This window comes from Ochotona princeps, chromosome 2 (genome assembly GCF_030435755.1).
Source record: "Ochotona princeps isolate mOchPri1 chromosome 2, mOchPri1.hap1, whole genome shotgun sequence".
Lineage (NCBI taxonomy): Eukaryota > Metazoa > Chordata > Mammalia > Lagomorpha > Ochotonidae > Ochotona > Ochotona princeps.
The window spans coordinates 19,491,146-19,512,160 of record NC_080833.1 but is presented as its reverse complement, the minus strand read 5'-3'; the positions used below and the strand labels follow the sequence as shown (position 1 = coordinate 19,512,160).

General features: G+C 53.9%; 1 protein-coding gene across 1 annotated transcript; it reads right to left on the bottom strand.

Moving 5' to 3' along the window:
• Positions 1 to 1,506: 1,506 nt before the first annotated feature.
• Positions 1,507 to 18,674, bottom strand: TMEM222 (transmembrane protein 222). The gene is made up of 6 exons (XM_004592200.2): positions 18,410 to 18,674; positions 6,301 to 6,385; positions 5,297 to 5,328; positions 3,659 to 3,755; positions 3,450 to 3,580; positions 1,507 to 2,443 (listed from the first exon to the last, which is right to left on the bottom strand). The coding sequence occupies exons 1-6, from the start codon at positions 18,604 to 18,606 to the stop codon at positions 2,356 to 2,358; spliced, it is 630 nt and encodes a 209-aa protein (XP_004592257.2). The 5' UTR covers positions 18,607 to 18,674; the 3' UTR covers positions 1,507 to 2,355.
• Between the last annotated feature and the right edge of the window lie 2,341 nt (positions 18,675 to 21,015).

The window sequence follows — 21,015 nt, the reverse complement described above, 5'->3', positions numbered from 1 at the left end:
ATGGAACAAATAGGCAGGGCTGGGACAGACTTCAGTGACGAAGTCACTGTTTTTCCTCTTAAAGATTTATTTATTTGGGGGCCCGGCAGCGTGGCCTAGCAGCTAAAGTCCTCGCCTTGAACACACTGGGATCCCATATGGGCGTTGGTTCTAATCCCGGCAGCTCCACCTCCCATCCAGCTCCCTGCTTGTGGCCTGGGAAAGCCGTCAAGGACAGCCCAAGGCTTTGGGTTTTGGGACCCTGCACCCACGTGGAAGACCCGGAGGAGGTTCCTGGTTCCTGGCTTCGGATCGGCATAGCATCGGCTGTTGTACTCACTTAGGGAATGAATTACCGGACGGAAGATCTTCCTGTCTCTCCTCCTCTCTGTATATCTGTCTTTCCAATAAAAATAAATAAATATTTTTTAAAAAGAGATTTGTTTATTTGAAAATTATGGGGAGAGAGGGGACACAGGGAGGGGAGGGGGAGAGAGAGAAGAGAGGTCTTCTGATCCACTGGTTCATTCCCAAGATGGCTACAACAGCCAGGGCAGGGCCAGGCTGAAGTCAGGAGCCAGGAGCTTCTTCCAGGTCTGCCATGTGCATACAAGGATCCAAACACTTAGACCATCTGCTGCTGCCTTTCCTAGGCCATCAGCAGGGAGCTGATCAAAAGTGGAACACCCAGGGCACAAACCAGCACCCACATGGGCCCGGCAGCGTGCCATGGTGGCCAAAGTCCTCGCCTTGAATGCCCTGGGATCCCATACGGGCGCTGGTTCCAATCCCGGCAGCTCCACTTCCCATCCAGCTTCCTGCTTGTGGCCTGGGAAAGCAGTCAAGGACGGCCCAAGGCTTCAGGCTTTGGGACCCTGCACCTGTGTGGGAGACCCGGAAGAGGTTCCAGGTTCCTGGCTTTGGATTGGCACAGCACCGGCCGTTGCACTCACTTGGGGAGTGAATCATCGGATGGAAGATCTTCTTCTCTGTCTCTCCTCTCTGTACATTTGACTTTGTAATAAAAATAAATCTTTAAAAACAAACAAACAAAACAAACAAACAAACCAGCACCCACATGAAATGCTGGAGTTGCAGGCAGTGGTTTTATCCACGACACAACACTGGCCCCAACGAAGCCACTTTTATGCTGGGCCTGGGGAAGTGAGCCACGATTTCAACAGGAGAAAAAGGTGCGCAAGTGGGCCAGCGCTGCAGGCTGTGCAGAGAATGAATGGAGAGAGGGGAAGGGACAAGGGGGCGGGCTGCCAGCCCCCATCCCAACCATGTGGCCAAGTTCTTCCCCATAAGAGTGTAGGAGCGGCTCCAATAACCGTATGTGTGGGATGGCAGTGACTCCTGAATCCAGCACAGGAGCAGGGCAAACACTGACATTTCTGCCCCTCCCCGACCCCAGTCTCCCAGCTTGTGCTGGCAACCCGGGTCCCACACCCTACAAGGCACAGAGGTACCAAGGAAGTGAAGGGAAAGTTGGGCCCCAGAGGGAAACAATGACAGGACTACATGCGGAGTCACAGTCTTTATTGTCCTATTCAGGAGCCCCTCACAAAGGGACCCACAGAGCAGGGGTGATGCAAGCAGCACAGGGCTCACTGATTTGAGGAACTGGCCCCCTTGCCCTGATGGGCCACCCATCTTGTTGGACCTAAGGGTTGCCACCCCCATATGAAGGCTACAACTAGGCTTCATCTATAGGGGACCACTGTACACAAGCCAGCTCTGCTCCCCATGCCAGCTAGGCCCCCCCAAAGCAGGGGAGACTGGGTCTGAGGGCTGGGAGGTCCTAGAAGAGGGGCAAGTGGCTGTAGGAGCTGGTGGCTATTGGCAGGTGGGGCTCAAAGAACCCCAAGGGCAGCTGCTGGCAGGTGCCCAAGGAGGGCCCAGTCTGCCCCTTGGCCATTCCTGAGGCCCCTGGCCAAGGCTCCAGGGCAGTTGAGTGGCCCTAACTCACCCCATCCTGGAGCCAGTGGCAGAGGGACAACTCCAAATCTGGCTCCCAACCGGGCCCTGTCCTGCCCTGAACATGGGCCAAATGTCCCCGGTCCTGGCACTGGGTGACCCTGTAGGCAGGGGTGGGAGAAGCTCTACAGCGGTGGCTGAGGTCTTTCTAACACAGGAACCAAGAGGGTGCCACAGGGTAGGGAACACAGGGAGCTCATGGGTGGCAGGACCAGCAAATACCCATCCCATCCCATACTCTCCCTCAACCCTTCCAATCCCCCAGCCCAGGCCACTGGGTCTGCAACAGCAGGCCAACTCTGCTGTTGATGAGGAATGAGGAGGCCGAATCTGGAACCTAAAAAGGCAGCAGCTGCCTTCTTGAGGGTCTGGTTGGCTCAGGGCCTCTGGCAGCTATCACCGCAGGTTGAAGGCCAGGCTGAAGGTCAGGACGATGCCCAGGAGGAGCAGGAAGGGCAGCCAGGTCTTTACAAAGGCCCCGACACTGAGGGAGAGAGAAGAGGGGCAGGTATGGACAGGTGAACAAGTATGTGGTTCATAGAACCATCCTCCCAGTCCCCAACAGCGCCACCGTCCCCAAGGAAGCCCCCTGGAGCCCCTCAGCCCCAAATTTGGTCAATCAAGGCACAGGGCCCAGCCTGGTATTCACAACACAGGGGCTGTGCCAGGTGCTGGGTGTAGAGCTACTGACCTCCTGCAGGCAGACTCCACACACAAGCACCTAGCTCCAGGCAGAGGCCTCCAGCAGGAGGACCAGGAACTGAGCGTGGAGGCCACACATGCTCTCAGCCCATAGCTGTTGTGGGCACTGAGACAGAAGGCAGGGGAGGGCAACGGGCACCAGCACAGTGCACAGCTGGGCTCAGACCTGGCACCATCTGCCCCTGTGGCCTGGTCTTGCTCTCAGGGGGATCTCTGAGCCTTTCCCCACATTTCCTTTCTAGAAATTTCACAATAAACACAGGAAAGAAACTGAGAGAGGCACTCAGACTAGCTCAGGTGTAAGCTGGTTCATGTCTGGGTTTTGCTGGGACCATAGGCCTCATTCAAGCTCTCAGAGCTCCCTTGTTAGCCAAGAATCAGGATAAATGCCTTCTACCTCACCAGTCACAGGACAGTAGCTTCCAAGGTTTACCTGGGCCACCCCTGGGCCCAGCTGCCCGGAACCCTGCTTCTGACAAGGCTGCCTGGCAAGTTCCCGTGGGGGTGGCCACCACAGCAGCTCATGAAGATCCCCCTGCTAAGAGCGAAGGTGGCTCCTCAGCCCCACCTGGCCAAGGTTAGCAGCAGCATGCAGAGGCCTCAGCAGGGGGCAAGCAGCAGAGCTGAGCCCAGGACCTGCCTGTGCAGAGCTGCACTTCAGCACAGACACGTTCCTCTCCAGGGAACTTAGTTCAGCATTCTAGAACCTTCACGGCCACAACAGGCACCTGCCTCAACTGTTCCTGCCGATGCAGGACTGAAGCCTTGAAGGCGGGCGGACTGCTTACCTGACATACTTTCCGTACAGCAGGCAGAAGAAGCAGAGCGTCACCATGTTCCAGCTGGTGCTGTTGTTGTAGCGCATCAGGTTCAGGGCCAGGGCCACGTGGGAGTGGCAGTTGTCACAGCAGAGATTGTGCTGGAGGTACAGGAAGGGCTGTGTCACGATGGGCTGCCGGGGTTGCCTCATCCCTGCCCCTGGAGAGCCAGCTCCTACCATGCGGTGCTTGTACTCTTCAGAGGCATCGTGCACGGCTGTGTCCCACGCGTTGGGCCCGCTGGCGTAGACCTGAGCGGGGTCCAACTTCCAGTACCTACCAGGAAAGGAATTCTAGGCATTGGCTCGGCCCTGCTAACGTTCTCAGAGGACTGCTCTGTGCTTGCTCTGTAGCTGGCAGCCGAGGCTAGGGGCAAGCCGGGCCTGGGACTGGGAGCAAGGCTCAGACACGTAGGAAATGTCTATTGCCCTGGGGGACCCTGGCAGATGGATTCACTCAGTCATAGAGAACCACAGTCTGTGTCTCCCTGGGGTTAAACAGAACCCCACGGTGGTGGTGTCAGGAGATGGGGATTAGGTCATGGTGAAGGCCATCTGAATAGGATCAGTGACCTCGGAAGAAAGGCCTTGGCCCTTCTGCTAGGTGAGGTGATGGGGAGAAGACACGTTGGGCCCCTCCAGACCCTGAATGCACTGGTGCCCTGACCTTGGCCATCCAACCTGTGGAAGTGTGAGAGGACTTCGTGGGTTCTAAGAAACGAGTACACGATCCTGGGTGATCCAGACCAGGTAAGAGGCCGCTTCTTGGAGCTGAGCCAGACTAGAGGAGGGGTCAGCCAGGCCTGCACAGTGGAGGTGGACCTTCTGGGCAGAGGGATGCCGTGACACAGCAAGAGGGGTCCCATTGCAATGTCCCCAGGGACCAAGTGGCTGGGCCTTGCTGGAGCACTCAGGAGATGGGAGCCAAGGGATGTGCTGGAACGAAGCTGGGGCCGCTGAGTCCTTGCCTTCAGCAAGCGGGACAGGAATGGCCACTCTAGGCCATGGAATGCCCTGGTGGCTCCAGGTCTAAGAGTGCTGGCAGGTCAGAGGGGCCCCGGCTGCTGAGTGAAGGGCCCAGACTGTGAAAACCCACCATGGCATGGCTGGCTGGAGGGCTCCTGCCTGGAGGAGGGGTTCCTTAAGGGTGTCTGAAAATCCATCTGCCACCAACTCCTGGCCCGGAGGCCCTGGCCCACATTCCCATCCTGAGCAAGTCAGACCAGGGTTGGTTGGGGAGCTGGGCTTCTAGCTGCCTTGGCCGAAAGGAGTCCCCACCCTCCTTAGCTCCTTCGTCCTGATGCAGCCATGGGTACCTGGGCACCAGGTGCTCCTCTGAGAATCCTGATGGCCACTTTTTCCCCAGGCATGCATCTGTGGTGAAAAAACTGAGAAATAAGAAATCCGCAGCTACAATAGTGCCAGCTGACCGAGACCTGGCTTGCCTCCGACACTTTGTTCACTCCGAGGGGCAGGAGGGAGCGGGATGCGAAGGGGCTAGGCGTGGGGCCAAGGGCGGCTCCATCACTTCCTAAGGAGACCCCCTGCCCATCTCTTCTCTTTCCTCCCTTGTGCCATGTAGCTAAAGCATGACCTGCACAGCTGAGGCAAAACCTGTACCTTCCACAGGTAAAGGCCCAAGCCAGCACCTGGCCCAGCAGGTGCCAGCCAGCACAGGGCTGCTCCACTCCGGTAGACCCACCATCCCTCCCCTCCATATCCCTTCTTCAGGGTATTGGCCCTGCTGCACCCCGGAAGGCCTGGCCTAGCCTGGAAGGAGGAAGTCGACCTTGAGGCCAGTCACAGGTGTTCACTTACTTGGCAGGCTTTCCAAAGGCCATGTTGTCTTCCTGTTAAGGGACAAGAGCAGAGGTCAGTAGTGGGAGAGTGGTTTGGGCCTGCCCAGGGGCTGCCACAGCACCTGCATGGCTACTAGCAATTGCTCTGAGGGATGAAGGCAGCATGGCAAAAGGGCATCACACTGGGAGGCCACGGGCCTTGGGCTCCAGTCACCAGTGCCCTTGCGTGGCATCAGGGATGTCTCGTTCTCCAGTATTCTGGTCACTCATCTCTGACACTTCATCAAGTGTCAGGCAAGTCATTCCTCTCCCAGTGTGAATGACAGCAGCACTCTGGCCTCCCAATCTGGTCAGTGGCCCCCACGGAGCCCAGCTCTGTGGGTGGCAGGCCAGGGGCTGCTAGGCCGCCGTCAAGCCCTAGGCCCACCAACTGAGACCTGGGCTCTTGGGGGTCACATGCAGGGAGGCCCTGTGGACAGAGCTGGTCAGAGGTAGTGGGAGTAGTGCTTGGGAAGTGTTGGTATATGGGAAGTGAGACTATGCTGAGACGATAGACTAAGAAAATACATTCCCTGGAGCCTGCGCACCTTCCTTCAAGCTGCAGATGCATGGACACAGGCACATTGGGCATGCTCACCGAAGCCAGCCCAGAGGGGCAGTGCTGGTCTACTCCAGGGAAGCATGCCGGCCTCACTGCTGCCTATGGTGACTCCCACCTTCTGCAGGTGCAGAGCTGTGCTTCCCAGATAATCTAACTCACTACTCTAACCCTAACCCTACTCATGTCTCAGAGCTCGGGGGCTGGGGCAAAAGGCTGGGCCAGTTACTTAAGAATCCTTCCACCAAATACTGCCCTCCTGTTCCTTCCTGGAGACAAGAGAAACGGGCAGGGGTCATAGGCTGGGGAGGCCAGGTCTGGGATGCTGTGTTGTCCACCTGCTCCTGGGCTATGGCAGCACAAGACTGACAGCCTTCCCCGGAAGCCCTGGAATTCCCAGAGGGGCGGGCAGAAGGGGGACTCACCGAGACAAAGTAGGGGCCAGCAAAGTCCCGGATGACTCCTGTGGATGTGCAGATGCCCATGTGGCCAATGATGGGGAAAAACCACCTGTAAGGGAGAGGACAAGGAAGGGACATGGTCAAGGAAGCATGCAAACACGCACTGTGGGGTGGCTTTTGTGCTGTCCTCAGGAGCGACTGCAGATGACCACCCAAGGGGACACCAACATGAAAGACTCCCCTCCCCCAGCTGGCCCCAGTTAAAGGATGAGGTTGAATGCACAGGGTGACGAGCAACCAGAATTTATTCACCGCGAGCAGACTCTAAATCGTTTCTGCCATCACTCTGGAAAACAGCCTGGCGACATAAGCTAGGCTTCTGGGTTCTACTTCCAAGAGCATCTAGCAGAATGAATGCCATGTTCATCAGAGCTATTGAAAAGGACGTTTAGGGTCTGGCACAAGGGCTCAACTGGCTAATCTTTCACCTCCAAGCATTGGCATCTCATATGGGCACTGGTTCACATCCCAGCTATTCTACTTCCCATCTAGCTCCTGTTTATCCTCTGCTGGGAAAGCAGCAGAGGATGGCCCAAAGCCTTGGGGCCCTGCACTCATGTGAGAAACACAGAAGAAGTTCCTGGTTCCAGATCAGCTAAGATCTTCCAGCCCATTTGGGGACATGGAAGATCTTTCTGTCTCCTCTGTAAATCCGCCTTTCCAATAAAAATCTTAAAAACAAAACAAAAAAATGAAAAGGATGTTCCTGGCACTTTCACTTAAGATAGCTGGAACTGGTGACTGTGTCGAGCACAGCTGTGCAGATGTTGCTTGGGATGCCTACCAGGCACCCCACGGCAGAGTGCCTGCATGGGAGGCCCACCTCCACTGCTGATCCCACTGTCTATTCATGTGCATCCTGGGAGGCAGACCAAGGCTCAAGTGCTTGGGTCTCAGCCACCCAAGCGGGAGTCTCGGAACAGCTCCTGGCTCCTGGCTTCAGCTTGGCCCAGTCCCCATGTCTGGGAAATGAACCAGCAGATGGAAGATCTGTTTTTCTGTCACTCTGTTTTTTCTAAGTCTCCCATGCAGGTGCAGGGGCCAAAGGACTTAAGCCATCTTCTGCTGCTTTCCCAGGCCATTAGCAGGAAGCTGGGTTAGAGGTAGAGCAGCCAGCGACCCAACACTATGGCTCACTGGCTAAATCCTTGCCTTGCATGTGCCAGGAGCCCATGTGTGCTGGTTCATGTCCCAGCTGCTCCACTTCCCATCCAGCTCTCTGCTTCTGGCCTGGGAAAGTAGCTGAGGATGGCCCAAATCCGTGGGACCCTGCACCCGCGTAGAAGACCCAGAGACTCCTGGCTCCTAACTTCAGATCAGCTCAGTTCTGGTCACTGCAGCCACTGGGGGAGTGAACCAGTGGATGGAAGATCTTTCTCTTTGTATTTCCTTCTTTCTGTATTTTTCCTTTCCAATAAAAAAACATAATAAAATAAATCTTAAAAAAAAAAAGGGGGGGAGCAGCCAGGAGACGAACCAGTGTCCACATGGAATGCTGACACCTGCAGGCTGAAGATCAGTTTGCTATGCTATCATGCCAGCCTCACTTTTCAATTTCTTTAAAAGGGGGAAATGATGGTCAAAATTTATTGCACTCTTAGAATTTTAATGAATGAAAGCTATATTTTAATATAGCTGATTAAAAAAAATAACTAGAAATAATTCAAGTGTCCAACAGTAAAGTGGTTAAATAAGAGTTGTACAATGAAATCACACATAACAAATGAAAACAGACTTATAAAACAGACTCTGATCTACCATATAAAACAGACCCTTATAAAACAGACTCTCCGGGCCCGGCGGCGTGGCCTAGTGGCTAAAGTCCTCGCCTTGAAAGCCCCGGGATCCCATATGGGCGCCGGTTCTAATCCCGGCAGCTCCACTTCCCATCCAGCTCCCTGCTTGTGGCCTGGGAAAGCAGTTGAGGACGGCCCAATGCATTGGGACACTGCACCCGCGTGGGAGACCCGGAAGAGGTTCCAGGTTCCCGGCTTCGGATCGGCGCGCATCGGCCCGTTGCGGCTCACTTGGGGAGTGAATCATCGGACGGAAGATCTTCCTCTCTGTCTCTCCTCTGTATATATCTGGCTGTAATAAAATAAATAAATCTTTAAAAAAAAAAAAAAAAACAGACTCTCAGAGATGTGAGACTGAGTGAGAAACCTTCCTCAGATACTATATAATGTAGTCAACTACACAGAGTTTAAGGAGGTGCACTAGTAGAGGGGGGTGTGGTGGCGCAGAAGTTAAACCTGCTGCTTAAGATGCCTGCCGCCCACATCGCATCAGTCTGAGTCCCCACGGTTTGGTTCCCAACCTACCTTCTTGCTAATGCATCCTGGGTAGACAGTGGGTGATGGCCCAAATACTGGGGGTCCTGCCATCAACATGGGTGACCCAGACAGCATTCCTGGCTCCTGGGTGTGGCGTGGCCTGGCCTCGCCCTTGCTGTTGTGGTTATCTGGTGAGTGAGCTAGCACACACAGCATCTTTCTCTCCCTGTCTCTGTCATTCTTTCAAATAAATAAATCTTTTTTTGCAAAAAAAAAAGAGGCAAAAGATTCATGGCTAGAGGTAAAAAGGGAGGCTGTGATTGGAGAATTGATGGGGACAGTGCACAAGGAGTCCTCTGGGCCCTGGAAATGAGCTCTCTGTCCACACAGTGGTTGCACATGTGTGCTAAGCTGCATCCTGATAATACGTGCACCTTATGGTAGATCAGTTACATGGTGCACCAGTAGTACTGGCATCCCATACGGGTGCTGGTTTGAGTTCCAGATGCTCCACTTCTGATTCAGCTTCCTGCCAATGCACCTGGAAAAGCAACCGAAGATAGTTCAAGTCCTTAGGCCACTGCAGCCATGTGCGAGACCTGGAAGAAGCTCCTGGCTCCTGCATTCAGCTTAGGAATTGTGCCCACCTGGGGACTGAACCAGTGGATGGCAATCTCTCAACTTGTAACTCTTTCTAACAAAATATATATGTGTTTTTAAAAAGTTACACTTCATTAAGTTTATAGAGTTGACATTGTGGCATAACAGGTAAAGCCTCTGCCTGTAATGTTGACATTTCAGATGGATGCTGGTTCTTGTCTTGGTTGCTCTACTTCCAATTTAGCTCCCTGCTACTGTGCCCAGGAAAGCAGCAGAGGAAGGCTCCTGGTATCCACAGGGAAGACCCTGATGAAGCTCCTGATTCATGGTGTTGGCTTGGTCCAGCCCTAGCTGCTGCAGATATCTGAGAAGTAAACCAGTGAATGGACGATGTCTCTGTTTCTCCCCCATCTCTATAACCTTGACTTTCAAAATATTACATACATCATTAAAAACAACAATGGAATGGCTTTTTTTTTTAAAAAGATTTTATGTTTATTACAAAGTCAGATATACAGAGAGAGGAGGAAAGTCAGAGAGGAAGATCTTCCGTCCGATGATTCACTCCCCAAGTGAGCCGCAACGGGCCGGTACTGCGCCGATCTGATGCCAGGAGCCAGGAACCTCCTCCAGGTCTCCCACGCGGGTGCAGGGTCCCAAAGCTTTGGGCCGTCCTCAATTGCTTTCCCAGGCCACAAGCAGGGAGCTGGATGGGAAGTGAAGCTGCCGGGATTAGAACTGGTGCCCATATGGGATCCCGGTACGTTCAAGGCGAGGACTTTAGCTTCTAGGCCACGACGCCGGGCCCTGGAATGGCTTCTTGAAGAGTATGATCAGGACAAAAGCAGGGTTGCAGGAACTAAAAGGCCATTTTGTAAAAAGCCATGGGTACTGAGGAACGAACACACACACACACACACCCCAATCTCAGATGGAGCCCATCATGCTCCAGCTAGGGACCTCAGACATGTCCAGCCTGAGACAGCCCTCCCAAGGCTGGGGACTACAGAGCTGTGGCAGCTGGTGAAGGTCTCACGGGGCCACAAGAACACGTGAACATGACTACTCAGTGCCTGTTGGGGTGGCAGACACAGCTCCAGGAAGCTGTTCCATGGCCCTGGGGTGGAGCAATGAAGGCTTCACAGAGCCTGCCTTGTATTAGCAGACAGCCAAAGTGCAGCCCGTCTAGGGAATGGGATGTGGAAGGAACCGTGCTGGGCAGGAGGGAGGCCGGCTCAGAGGCACAGATGGTGACCGTGACTACAGCACTGCCAATGGGCTGGTGAAGAGCAGGATTCAAGGTCCTAAATAGGAGGACTGGGCAGATGCATGTGGACAGCCTAATGATCTTCAGGATCTGTAACCCGTGTGCCTGGGCGGCTGCTGCGACCTTTGGAGGACAGACTTCAGATTCCATCCCCTCTGGCCAACACCTGCTGACGGCTTCCTGTTATGCCTGTCACACTTGGACCCCCTTCCCAGTGTGGCCCCGAGGATGCCTTGGGACTCCCCTCACTGCTTGTCCTGGTGACAACGATGTTTGCTTGCCGGGAACACATTTCCCCAGCTGGCGCCTTGCTCAGCCTTGGTTTCAAAGTCAGCTCTGGAAGTGCCCCTGGACGAAGCCTGTGCAAGCAGCCACACGCACAAGCCCAGGCTCTGGTGCTTGGCTTTGTTTTCTTCGCAGAGCTGCCACTATCTGCAGTAATCTGAGTTACTCCGTGGGGACTGTTTCCTGTCATGAGGGAGAGCACACATTTTTTTTTAAAAAGTCAGATTTACAGAGAAAAGGAAAGACAGAAAAAAAATCTTCCATCCACTGGTTCACTCCCCAAGTGGCTGCAACAGAGCTGAGCTGATCCGAAGCCAGGAGCTTCTGGGTCTCCCACATGGGTGCAAGGTCTCAAGGCTTTGGGCTGTTCTCGACTGCTTTTCCAGGTCAGAAGCAGGAAGCTAGAAGGCAAGTGGAGCAGCTGGGATATAAACTGGTGCCAATATGGGATCCCGACGCACACAATGCGAAGACTTGCCACTAGGCTACCACATTGGGCCTGAGAGCACACATTTTTGTCCTGTTTATTGCAGCAGCTCCTAGGCTGAGCCCCCATGGCTGCTGCTTATTCTGAACGCCCAATGACTGATGAGCTAGCCCTGCACCTTGGAGATGGACACTGGCAATTATGAGAGCAACCCATTTGGCTCCTCCTGCCCACCCCATCCTTTCATCTGGCTGGGTGTGACCAGTTGTTCACAAGCCACAGGTGCCAATAAGGCTGGAGACAGCAGCAGAGCCCTGGACATGGGAAAGTGCTGAGAGTGATGCCCTCAAAGCTGCTGATCAGGCAGGAAGCTTCAGGAAGTTCTCCAGCTGCCCTGTGGACTGGAACATGAGGGTCCCTCAGTGTGTAGAAAGGGGCTTCTGTGGGGCTTAGTGCTGTGGCACCTGCAGTGCCAGCATCCCAGAAGGCCACTGGTATGAGTTGTGACAGCTGCACTTCTGCTCCAGCTTCCTGCCAGTGCCCCTGGGAAAGCAGAAGATGGCCTGCGGGGTTGTAGCCTACGTGCAAACTTGTGGGGAGCTCCTGGATCCTGCCTGGCAAGCCTTGGCCACTGCAATCATTTGGGGAGTGAACCAGCAGACAGAAAAAACGACAGATCTCTGTTTCTCCCTCTAACTCTGCCTCCTAAATAAATAAATCCTTGCGGGGGGTGGGGAAGTGTGTGGGAATAAATAACTATTTTGGTGTAAATAACCTGAAATTTAAATCTATACTTTCTGGAATGCCTATTTTCATTTTTTATTTGTTTTTTGTTTGTTTTTGGGATTTTTTTTATTGTATTTTTGACAGTCTTTAAATTGTTAATTAGGGTAAAAAGGTTCAAGGGTTATGGGAAAGTGGGTAAGACTATTATTTCCATATTGTTTCCGTCATGTATCTGAGGTAAAGGGGGATATTGAGGGAGAAGCCACACCGAGTTTCCCACCCACCCCAGGTCCTGGATGTGGGGCATGATCTGAGATACTTGCTCAAGTGGTTTTGATAGTTCACCAGTTATGAATCGCTGCCAATCTCGCCACTCCAAGCATGATGAGGTCGTTGCAGAATCCACTGATGGACATAGTCCATCATAGTCTCCATTTGCCCCGTATTTCGCTGCCAACATACAGCTGAGGTGGTTGATTGACCTGTTCTATCTTCTGTCTTTTCTTGGTTAGGGTTCTGAGTCCGGCATTTTGACTGGGAAGATCCCCAAAGAAACTTTGTCTGAGGTGTTCCCAGACCAGATTCTTGTATGTACTAGCAAGTACAGGCCCCAGCACAGTCCATCACCCCGATCAGCTGGTGGTTGCAATTGCTGGGTTGGTTCTGTCCAGACTTCCACTGGAACCAGTGGGTGTTTGCAGTCCAGTCTGGTTCTGCCCAGCACATACTCGGCCCTCACATCAACCAGTGGGGAGCTGCAGCCTAGTCAGAGCGACCCACAATAACACCCACCAGGCCCGCCCCTACCCTGGTTTGCCAGTATGTGTAGCAGACTAGTCCAGTCTTTCCCACATCCCATTTAGCTCTCGTAAATGTCGAAGAGTATTGAAGCTTAGTTCCATCTTACCAGCTCAACTATCCAGCCCTCACAGATGTTGTTGAGTGTCTGTCTAGCCACCCCAGCCTCTGTCCTAGTTAGTTAGTGCCCTCCCATGGGAGTGGTAACCCAAGAGGGAGGAGCCCACTATTTCCCTCCCAGGTCTCTCTCACTCCTGGATTATGCACTCTCCAGGTGGTTCTGTGGTTAGACTTGACAGAATTAGCCCCTAGTGCCAGCTGCTGCCAGCTGATGCTGTGGCTAAGTCCAAACAACCCTCACCCACTCTAATTTTGTTTGCACCAGTAGGAATAATCAGCCCAGCCTGGCTTTTCCCTGATCTAGTCCACATGAGGCCCCCATCCCAGCTCACGCTCTCCAGTGGGAGTAGCTGTCCAGCAAGGGAACCACCCCTTCTTCCCCTGCCGGCTCTGCCCCCTCCCCTTCCTGGTTCTCACACGTGCTGGTTGGGTGCTGCAGTCACATCCGGTACAGGCAACCTCACCGTGGCATTCCGTGTTGTGCACTGGTTTTTGTCACAACCCACACTCTGTTCTGATGTTCGGATTTGCCAGTGGATGACATGAACTGATTCAGCCTGGTCTGCCCCCAACACATGCCAAATGTATGCCAGTGGGACACTTTCCATGGCCTATTCTGGGCTGTTTCCTTCCATGCTTCTTGTGCTTATTTGTAGGGTCTGTGTCCTATCAGAGGAGTTGCTCAGGCTCCTCCATCAGAACCCCTTCTGGTGCCAGATTTCGAGCATACCAGGGGGTCCATGAGCCAGCCCTACTCAGTTCACCTCCTGTCCTAGCAAGGACAGTGGCTTTTCCTAACTGGCCTTCAACCCAAACTGGTTCTTATTGGATGTTTCAGCCCAGCCATGGCTCGTCCATACCCACATATAGCTCGCACATGGCTCAGTAGGGGTTGAGACCTAGCCTAGTCCTTCCCACATCTACCCTGGTCCTCCAGAACACCAGAATGTGTTGCAGTCTGGCCTGTTTCGGTGTGTCCAGTCCCAGTCCACACTTGTGCCAAGGGAGACTACAACTGTATCCCAATCAGAACACAGCCCCCATTCCAGCACACACACACCCTGGTGGGAACCTCCACCCAGCCAGGGTCTCCCCCCAGCTCCCCAACCGGGCCTGTTTCCAGCCAGTGTTAAGCTTGCCAGTGGTTGCTGTGGCTCAGCTTCGCACAGCCCCTCACCTGTCCCGGCCTCTGCTTTAGACACTGTGGCTTAGTGTCCTGGGCTCACGTAGACCAGTAGGTGCAAGAGCCTAGCTCGGCATGACCTGTGCTCCATGCTGGTTTCTAGTTTTGCTTGTAAGCTATGGTTTGTTCAGTCCTAGGCAGTACATCCCGTTCTATTACCAATTCACACATTAGCCAGCTGTTGGAGCTACTTTGCCCTGCTTGTCTGACCCCCAGGTCTGGACCACATGTTCACCAGCGGGAGGTATGGCTCACCAGAGGAGTTTCCCAAGTTCCTTCACTTGATCCACTCCCAGACCCAGTTCTCATATATGCCAAAAGGGTTTTAGGCACAGGCTGGCCTTCCATTTGGCCTTGTATGAGCTGGTGGACGTTGCAGCCCGGCCCACCCCACACCCTAATCAGGATGCACATTCGGGTGCCGCTGCCTTGACCTGTCCAGACTGTTGAGGGTTCCTTTACCTGTGGTTGATGGTAAGCTCCTTGGTCACACCCAGCTTAGTCCATCATCACCCCAACTCTTGAGCTAACCAGTGGGGCTAGAATTTCCACAGGGTTTGGCCCACACATCCCCCACACAATCTACCCCCAGATATGGTTCTCGAATGCTAGTTAATGTCATGGCCCTGCCTACTGTGACCCGTCTGCTGATTCATCATCATGTCAGGTAATAGGACATCCTGCTGGACAAGCCCCAAGCCTTAGCTTTTGCATGAACTGGTGTTCGGTACTCAGCATTGTTAAGTAATTACAGGTTCTTCAGAGGAAGATTTACTCTCATTGGGAATCTTTAGGATTGATTCACGGCCCCAAAGCACTATGGGTTCAGCATCAAGCTACCTAAGCAGAGATTCAAAGAACCAAAATCCCAGAGCTCCTCGGCCGGATGGCCAGCAGGCACGGCCTGGCGCCAAATGGCACGCTGGCTGCCTGGGGACAGCCCACCATGTGCATGTGGTGGCTGGCGTCTGGGATCCAGGCATGAGATGCCCCGTCCTGAGGTCCCCTGCAGCCGAGTGGCTGCAGGCCTGGGGACAGCTTACCACGTGCACGTGGTGGCTGGCGTCTGGGATCTGAGCATGAGACTCCCTGTCCTGAGGCCCCCTGCAGCCGAGCAGCTGCTAGAAGTTTAAACTCCCAGGCCCAAGGTCCCGCCCCTCCCCAATCCTGTCCACTGATCAATGAGAGCGGCAGGTGGGCCTTGGGCCCGGGCCCACCCTGTCCAATCACGGAGACCTCCCCCCCCTCGGTCGGTGTACTCACCCTGAAGGGTGCAGCCCCCGGAGCCCAGGCAAGCCCAGGGACAGCTCACCACGTGCACGTGGTGGCTGGCATCGTGGAATGCCTATTTTCAACATACACACTATGAATTTCTGAAGACTCCCATAGGTCTCTGATACTGAATACAGGAGCCCTGGATTGGAGCTCTATCGAGGAAAGTAGGCTATCTTCGTGGAAAGAGCCCTGCTAGCCTCTGAGCCTTCATGTGCTGATCTGTGAAAGGTTGACAATGGTTCCTACGTCTGCATGGAAGACTTGAGTGATAATGAACATGAGGTATTCAGACCAGGCCCCAGGACAGAGGCAGCATCCCACCTTGGCAGCTCTTAGCTCACTTGGCTTTTTTCTTTTTTTAAGATTTACTTATTTTTTATTGGAAAGTCAGATATACAGAGAGGAGGCGAGACAAAGAGGAAGATCTTCCATCTGTTGATTCATCCTCCAAGTGGTTGCAATGGCCAGAGGTGCGCCAATCCGAAGCCAAGAACCAGGGATTTCTTCCAGGTATCCCATGAGGGTGCAAAGTCCCAAGGCTTTGGGCCGTCCTCGACTGCCTTCCCAGGCCACAAGCAGGGAGCTGGATGGGAAGCAGGGCCGCTGGGATTAGAACTGGTGCCCATATGGGATTCTGGCGCATGCAAGGTGACAACCTCAGCATCTAGGCTACCAGCACCTGGCATTTTGCACAGCATGATCCACACCTGAGAGGTAGACAGATAACCGGTTCCTTGTGCCCCATCGACAGCCAGAGCTGCATTCTACAGGCCCGCACCACAGCACCCGGGCAAGCCAACTGACCTGCCCTACTTTCCCTCCTGCTGCAGTCAGTTCTCCCCAAGCAATCTCTCAGCCCTTGGCTGCAGGGGTGGGGCCTCACCTGTTCCAGCCTTCTTCTTTTCTAAAGATTTATTTATTTATTTGAAAGTCCGAATTACAGAGAGGAGAGAAAAGGGAAAAATCTTCCATCCGCTGTTCACTCTCCAAATTGTTGCAATGGCCAGGACTGTGCCAAGCTGAAGCCGGGAGCCTGGAGCTTCTCTCAGGTCTCCTATATGGAGGTTGGGGCCCAGGTACTTGGGCCATCTTCCTGTGCTTTCCCAGGCGTATTAGCAGAGAGCTGGATCAGAGGTGGAGAAGCCGGGACTCAAACTGGCGTGTGTATGGGATGCAGTGCCCCAACCCTTGCCTCATCTTGGTCTTCTGACCACCTGCAGATATCTGAATGGAAATGGGGTGTAAGCTGCTTCTTGATAAGGTCACCGACAAACCTGGTGCCTTTACACTTCGCCGCCACCAGGTCTCTGTAGAGATCACATCACTGAGGATGGGAAATGGCCGGATAACAGGACAGGTTTGAGCAAAACCTCAGCACTCTCTGGGCATCCCTCCCTATGATCTTCATACTGACATCTTCTCCCAGCGGGGGTCAAATGTCGGGAGTCCTCCCATGGGCTCCTGGGCTTCCTCTCTGCCTTCCGCACCACCATATTTTCTCATCATCGAGGAGTGGCTGGGCACATAGGAGTCTCTCAGCAAATGTGGCAGACAAACTGAAGGAATTCACGGACACATTTTCATGCACATTTTATTTTTGGAGGACTCAGATTTGCATACTGAAAGCAAGTGCACAAGCATGTTGAAAACACAAAACAATCCAATTATTTGAACACAACACAAATTTAAGGTCATTTGAGGATCAGCAATACCAAGGGCCTAAACAACGACTCCATTTGTTTGGCTGGTTTTCAATTGGGAAAAGAAACTCATCCCCTAGGGCCCGGCAGCGTAGCCTAGCGGCTAAAGTCCTCACCTTGAAAGCCCCGGGATCCCATATGGGCACCGGTTCTAATCCCGGCAGCTTCACTTCCCATCCAGCTCCCTGCTTGTGGCCTGGGAAAGCAGTCGAGGACGGCCCAATGCATTGGGACCCTGCACCCGCGTGGGAGACCCGGAAGAGGTTCCAGGTTCCCAGCTTCGGATCGGCGCGCACTGGCCCGTTGCGGCTCACTTGGGGAGTGGATCATCGGACGGAAGATCTTCCTCTCTGTCTCTCCTCCTCTCTGTATATCTGGCTATAATAATAGTGAATAAATCTTAAAAAAAAAAAAAAAAAAAGAAAGAAACTCATCCCCTAGCTGAGCTGGGAGAAGGGGCAGTGGAGAAAGTAAGTGACAGTTGGGCCCGACGCAGTGGCCTAGTGGCTGAAGTCCTCGCCTTGAAGGCCCCGGGATCCCATATGGACTCTGGTTCTAATCCCGGCAGCTCCACTTCCCATCCAGCTTCCTGCTTTTTGCCCCTGAAGGCAGTGGAGGATGGCCCAATCCTTCGGACCCTGCACCCGTGCGGGGGACCTGGAAGAGGTTCCTGGCTCCTGGCTTCGGATCGGCGCAGTACTAGCTGCTGTGCTCACTTGGGGAGTGAATCATCGGACAGAAGATCTTCCCCTCTGTCTCTTCTCCTCTGTATATCTGACTTTGTAATAAAAATAAGTAAATCTTAAAAAAAAAAAAAAGAAAAGAAAGAAAGTTACAGTTGGGGAGGAGGAGTATGGGACGCTTGGGCTTATTGGGGTGTGACCCTGTGCCCATCACGCGTTCACAGTGCCTACTGCACAAACTGGCTGTGAGGATCACAGAAAAGGGCTTCTCATCCCCCGTTCCCCTCACCAGTTCTGCAAGGTGCAATCCCTAGGATCCAAATCCTGAGATGTTGTGTGGGACAAGGGGTGGGACCCCAGATCCCCGGAGCATGAACGGCTCCAACCCCACACCACCCCCTTGCAGCAGGAGGTGACCTTGTTACTTAATAAATGGAGACGCTCACGAACGAATGAATGAAGATGCTTCCTCTTCTGTCCGCGCGTAGCTGCAGAACCTCCCGGCCCCCTGACCGCTCCCGCTGCACTAGAACTCAGGTGCAAACAAGGCGGGAAGCGAGTCCCGGCCGCCAGTGGAGGCCGGCCCTGGCGCAGGCGGCCGGGGCTCTGGCTGACCACTCGAGGTGAGCGGGCCGGACCCCTGGCCGGCCGGGCGTCTCTCCACCGAGGACGCCGCCCTCGCCTCGGCTCTACCGGGACCCTCTTGGTGCCCGGGTGGACGCCGGAGGACACTCACGTGAGCACCGGGATGGGCGTCCACACTACGCAGTAAGGGAAGCGGCTCCGCTCCACGTCCATGGCGACGCCGCTCGAACCGTGGTACTGCTTCATGTCCGTCTCGGCCGCCGTCGGCCCCTCCACTTCCGCCATCTCGGGCGGGGGTGGCGGCGGCGGCAGTAGCAGGAGCGGAGAACTCCCTTCCGCTTCCGCCATGCTGCGCGCGGCCCGCCCCGACCCGTCTCTGCTGCGGCGACGCTCGGCCCCTTGGCGTCACTTCCTGGAGGTGGGGTCTGCTCGCTGGGACTTTCCCCCGGGAATTGAAGCCGCGTTGCTCTGGGCCCGGGCCGCTCCGCTTGTTTGTGTGGCTGCCCTCAGGCAGCGTGCGGGTTGGCGTGGGAGGCCGGCCGAGAAGTCTAACGGTTCCGCCTTGGGAGGTGTGGTGTCTTCGCTAAACGTGTGCTATACCTTATTTCTAATCCCCATAAACAAGGTTACCCACATAGCAGATGGTCTGAAGGCTAAAGAGGCGAAGGGAGTGGCCACAACTTTAACTTGTCCTTTTCCTCCTGTGGCTTTCCACAGGTAGTAGTAGCATGAGGCTGGATTGAGAGAGTGAGCGAGCCCAGGAGGGTTCCCCCAGGCAGGTGGCATGGAGGTGGGGCATGCAGGAATGTTAAGTGTCTGGCTGGAATGGGCCACACGCCTTAGATGCTGTCTCAGCCCTCCATGGTACAAATGGGGAAACAGTGGCCCAGCGAAGCATACTGTGTGAGAACCCACACAGCCACTCTCACAAAGAGGCCAGGGGCAAATCTTGACGCTTTTTTTCTGTATGTTTTTTAAGATTTTTTTTAAAGATTTATTTTTTTTTTTTTATTGGAAAGTCAGATATACAGAGAGGAGGAGAGACAGAGGCAAAGTTCGTCCATCCGATGATTCACTCCCCAAGTGACTGCAACAGCCGGTGCTGTGCTGATCCAAAGCCAGGAGCCAGGAACTTTTTCCGAGTCTCCCACGTGGGTGCAGGGTCCCAAGGCCTTGGGCCGTCCTCAACTGCCTCCCAGGTCACAAGCAGGGAGCTGGATGGGAAGTGGGGCTGCCAGAATTAGAACCGGTGCCCATATGGGATCCCAGCACGTTCAAGGCGAGGACTTTAGCCGCTAGGCCACAGCGTCGGGCCCCAAGATTTATTTATTTTTATTGGAAAGGTAGATATGCAGAGAGAAGGAGAGACAGGTCTTATGTCCACTGGTTCACTCCCCAAGCAGCTGCAACAGCTGGAGCTGAGCCGATCTTAAGCCAGGAACCAGGATCCTTTTCCTCCACTGCTTCCCAGGCCACAAGCAGGAAGCTGGATGGGAAATGGAGCAGCTGGAATATGAACTAGTGTCCATACTGGTTTAATGATGCATGCAAGGTGAGAACTTCATCCACTAGGCTACTGCACTGGGCCCATTTGTTGTTATTGTTTAAGGTTTATTTATTTGAAAGGAAGAATGATAGAGCAACAAGACAGAGAAAGCACACTTCCATGTGTTGGTACACTCCCCAGATGACTGCAATAGGCAGGGCAGGGCCAGACTGAAGAGCTACTAGATTCTTCCAGGTCTCCCATGTGGGCAATGGGGCCCAATCACTTAGGCCATCTTGTTCTGCTTTCCTAGGCCATTATCAGAAAGCTGGGTCCAAGGTAGAGCCATCAAGATACAAACCAGCATCCATACAGGATGCTTGCATCTCAGGTGGCAACGTTGCCACTATTCCACAGCAGCAAATCCTCGTCTTGGCTCTTAAAGAGATGCCAAAGAGCCCAGTGATGGTTAGCTAATCCTCTTGTAAGTGCCAGGATCCCATGTGGGCGCCGGTTCATGTCCCAGCTGCTCCACTTCCCAACCAGCTCCCTGGTTGTGACCTGGAAAAGCCATGGAGGATGACCCAAAACCTGGGGACCCTACACTCATGTGGGAGACTTTGAGGAAGCTCTTGATTCCTGGCTTCAGATAGCTCAGCTCCATCCATTGTGGCCACTGGGGAGTGAACCAGCAAACAGAATATCTCTCTGTAATTCCTTCTCTTTGTAAACCTGCCTTTCCAGTAAAAATAAATCTTAAAAAAAAAAAAAAAAAGCCAAAATAGGGGCTGGTGCTGTGGCATTGCAATTTAATCTTTCACCTGCAGCACCAGGATCCCGTATGGGTGCTAGCACGAGTCCCATTAGTTCTGCTTCAAATCCAGTTCCCTGTGAATGGCCTGGGAGAACAGCAGAGGATGACCCACGTGATTCAGTCCCTGCACCCATGTAGGAGACCTGGAAAAAACTCCTGGCTTTGGACCAGCCCAGTTGCAGCTCTTGCAGCCATTTGGGGAGTCAGCCAGCATATAAAAGACCTCTGTCTCTCTCTCCATCTCTCTATATCTTTCTTTCAAATAAAAACAAAAGCATACATCATTTTAAAAAGAACGATGCCAAAATGGACCTGGGCAGTCTTGGGGGTGGGGAGGATAAGTAGGAGGGCAGGCAGGCAGTCTGCTGCTTCAGGGAGGGGCTGCTAAGGAACATGGGAGCTGCTCCAGTCTTGCCTTCCCCACCTCGTCCCCCAGGGCAGATCTGGGGGACACCAG

Bases quoted from the DNA above. Each gene is read 5' to 3' on its own strand.
- TMEM222 (XM_004592200.2), bottom strand. From the start codon at position 18,606: ATGGCGGAAGCGGAAGGGAGTTCTCCGCTCCTGCTACTGCCGCCGCCG. The intron at 3,581-3,658 runs GTAGGAGCTGGC...CTGTACCTCCAG, and splicing joins AAGAGTACAAGCACCGCATG to CACAATCTCTGCTGTGACAA. The intron at 2,444-3,449 runs GTAAGCAGTCCG...TCTCTCCCTCAG, and splicing joins CTGTACGGAAAGTATGTCAG to TGTCGGGGCCTTTGTAAAGA.